Source organism: Cyprinodon variegatus, unplaced genomic scaffold, assembly GCF_000732505.1.
Source record: "Cyprinodon variegatus isolate N-32 unplaced genomic scaffold, C_variegatus-1.0 Scaffold284, whole genome shotgun sequence".
NCBI lineage: Eukaryota > Metazoa > Chordata > Actinopteri > Cyprinodontiformes > Cyprinodontidae > Cyprinodon > Cyprinodon variegatus.
Genome location: NW_015150737.1, coordinates 735,413 through 738,669, shown reverse-complemented (window position 1 = coordinate 738,669; position 3,257 = coordinate 735,413). Strand labels below are relative to the sequence as shown.

At 39.1% G+C, this 3,257-nt stretch overlaps 1 protein-coding gene across 2 annotated transcripts in view; it reads left to right on the top strand.

Annotated features, from left to right (window-relative positions):
• ak2 (adenylate kinase 2) overlaps positions 1 to 3,257 on the top strand; it is an 18,554-nt gene that overhangs the window by 2,367 nt on the left and 12,930 nt on the right. For both annotated transcript variants that reach the window (XM_015383403.1, XM_015383402.1), the window contains exons 3-4: positions 1,075 to 1,185; positions 2,537 to 2,631. In XM_015383403.1, the coding sequence (XP_015238889.1) occupies positions 1,075 to 1,185; positions 2,537 to 2,631 (206 nt within the window). The remainder of the gene's footprint in view (positions 1 to 1,074; positions 1,186 to 2,536; positions 2,632 to 3,257) is intronic.

Below are 3,257 nucleotides of genomic sequence, written 5' to 3'. Positions count from 1 at the left end.
TGATTAAAAAGTTGTTCGTAGAGAGCAATTTAACAGCAGACAGTGATAAGTTTCACCTGTGCTTTTATTGTGAAATGCAGATGGACAGCAAGACCTTTACAGAAAATAAAATGGGTTCCCGGGGTAACGGCAAGTCAAAAGCAGAGGGTCTGGAAGGCTGGTTATTAAGTAAATATTAAACAATCATTCCAGCCACTAAATGAGGTAAAAAAATTCCCACTGTTATATTCAATAGAGCGGAGGAATGAGATGTGATGTTATGCAATCATTTTATATCAGGAAATGAGCGCAGCACTAACGCTTGCTGCTTAAAAAAAACAAATCAGCACAAACAATATTTTTACCTGCACAAATAAAATGGCACTGAAAAAGTAGGCTAGATCATTTTGAATCAGTTCAGAGCTTAAAGCTACTGTTACACCTTGAGGATTTAGACCAGCATATGCCTGACGTATGAAAAATCTGGCAAAAACGCCCTTCTGTTGGATAAGTTCTGAGTATGTTTTGTGTAAGTTGTGAGGCATGCATGTGTAGGCCGATACACGGCAGAAATAGCAATATCCGCCGGTTGATTTATTGGTTTACCTGTAGTGTAATCCAGGTAAATAGTAAATCATTTAACTATGTATGATGTATTTCCTTCTGCATCTCTTCTATCTTAATATGCTTTATAATTAGACAGAGGTAGAATCGAGTTACACACTGGTGTAGAGATCAACCAAACAAAATTTTTATCAAGCCCGATACTGATTTTTATTTAATCGTTCCATGCGATCCCTGATGTGTGCTGCTAATTACTTTGGGCTGAACCCTTTCATCGATATTATTTACCGTTTACTAGTCCACCTCTACACCAGCGGGAAACGTAGGACTTTATTATCCAGGTTCTTGTTGCTACAATAAGATTAACAAAGAAAAAAAACACTCCTGGTGTGAACCCTGATTATTTCTCCCACATCTGTTCCTTTGGTAAATAGTGACTGGTTGCAATGGTCCCAGCACCAAGTCTCTACTGTGTGTATAAAGCAGAATCATTCTTAATAGGCTGATATGAAGATGTGTTTTTGTTTGCAGGTCAGCGATGAGATGGTCGTTGAGCTCATAGAGAAAAACTTGGACACGCCCGCCTGCAGGAACGGTTTCCTGTTGGACGGGTTTCCTCGGACGGTCAAACAAGCAGAGATGGTTAGAAAGTTAATTTATTCCTCATCGATTTTGATATTTGTTAGGTTTTGGGAAATTAAGTTGTTTTTGTCAATGTTGGAAAAGTTTCTGGGTTCATTTTTGTTATTTATGAAAAGTTCTCCCTCAATGTGATAATTTGTTTTTCTTTTTACAAGCTACATCTCAAAGGCCTCCCTGCTGCATCTTTACTTGAAATGAATTCAGTGTAATTGAAATTGTTGACAAGATAAAGTTTGTTTGGCATCTTTATCAAAACTTTTCTGTTTTTATACTTCTTTGCCAAACATTACGCATTATTTTCCGACTAAATTCTAGATTAGCCTCGTGAGACCATCCTGATCTCGCGAGCTTTCAAGGTTTCACTCGCAGATCAGTCTGGAGACTCTCCGTTTAAGAAAATTTGGAGCCGTTCACCAAACGAACGTCCAATCAGCGTTGGCTTTGAGGCGGGTTGAGGTGTGACGCAACGAGAAGCGCGACAGTTCAGTCTAAAGAACATGGCGGCTTCAGCCGATGAAACTAGCGTTAGCGTGGCTATCCAGCAAGTTTTATCGGAATTACAGAGTATTTCTTCACTGAAAGAAGAGCAAAACACTGCTCTGGAGGCTTTTCTCAGAGGAAAAGATGTTTTTGCTCTTCTCCCGACTGGTTTCGGCAAGAGTTTGATCTATCAATTGGCTCCTCTTCGTCGTCGCTCTGTTAGTACGTCATATGCTTCGTTGATCTGATTGGTTTATTTGGCCCGTCTATCACCAACGTAGGCCAATCAGCTAACCAGTATTTTCGCCCCTTCCCAAAATTACTTCAACGGAAGGTTTCCAGATATGCGGAGCAAATCCATCTGGCGGAGTCAGGTTAATTCTAGATAGGTTCCTTTTAAGAATTAAATGGCGACAAAAGACAAAATGGACATTTTGATAAAATCTTTGCTTTAATTCTCCAGATTCCTTTCTGAGAAGATGAGGAAATATAACATTTTTACTTTATTTCTAGATCTAAATATGTGAGAAGTATGAAATTTATCACTCTATTTATTTCTGATATATGAAAATTTATTTCTTTTTCTTTATATACTTTTTTTTTTTTCACATGTAGATAAACTTTAGTCTACACACCTGTTTTAATCTCATGGGTGTAAACTTCAGTCATAGAACAATAGACAACACATTGATAACTTAATAACATGTTGATTTTATTTACCTAAATACTAACGTTAAATCTTTTTATTTGTCACTAATTGCAGCATCCTTCTTCTCTGGTTAAATTTGCTTTAAGAACTGAACTTTAGAAGTTGGAAAAGTTTGGAGGCTGTAAAGAAGTCTAAACATGTCCAGTATGGTTTTTCCTCCAGCTCGATGGCTTGTTGGACAAAAGGGACGAGAAGCTGGACTCTGTGATCGAGTTTTCTGTCGACGACTCCCTGCTGGTTCGCCGGATCTGCGGCAGGTTAGTAGGCGTCCAGAATCACAAGGTGTTATTAAGATGCAGACAGTTTTAAGTTTGATGAGCAGCCTGGGTTATAGCTGCTTCTTTTTTTTTCTCATAGCTCCAGGGCTTTTTCATTCCAGCGGTTCCTCTGCTGATTCACTGCCAGCGTTTAACTGGCAGCCGTATTTTTTGGCTTCATGCCAGGGGGGGAAAAAAAGAAAAAAATTAAAGCTACTGCAGTAACATGTTTGCTGGTTAAATGCAAGCAGAGCTAAGATCAGGAATCAGCCGACCCAACCCGGTCTGCTCTGACTAGAACCAAAGGGCTGCAGGATGAGTTGGAACCACAACAGAAAGGTTAACTTATTGAACAATGCTGGATGAAGCACATGGAGCAGCGCTTAGAAATGTCTAAACTAATGTGGCTCTTGAATTGAGTGAAGGAACATTACTGGGAACCAGTGCAGGATGCAGATTGGACCACTAGGTGGCACTGCTGGACTGTGCATGATCTGCTTGGCCTGAGATGTTATCTGGGTTACAGGGGTTAAATCAGTTAATTTCCTCTACATATTTATTAAAATTAAGTTTATGATAAATGATGATCGATCCTTCCCTGAAGAAGAAAAGCTTTTATGTTCTCA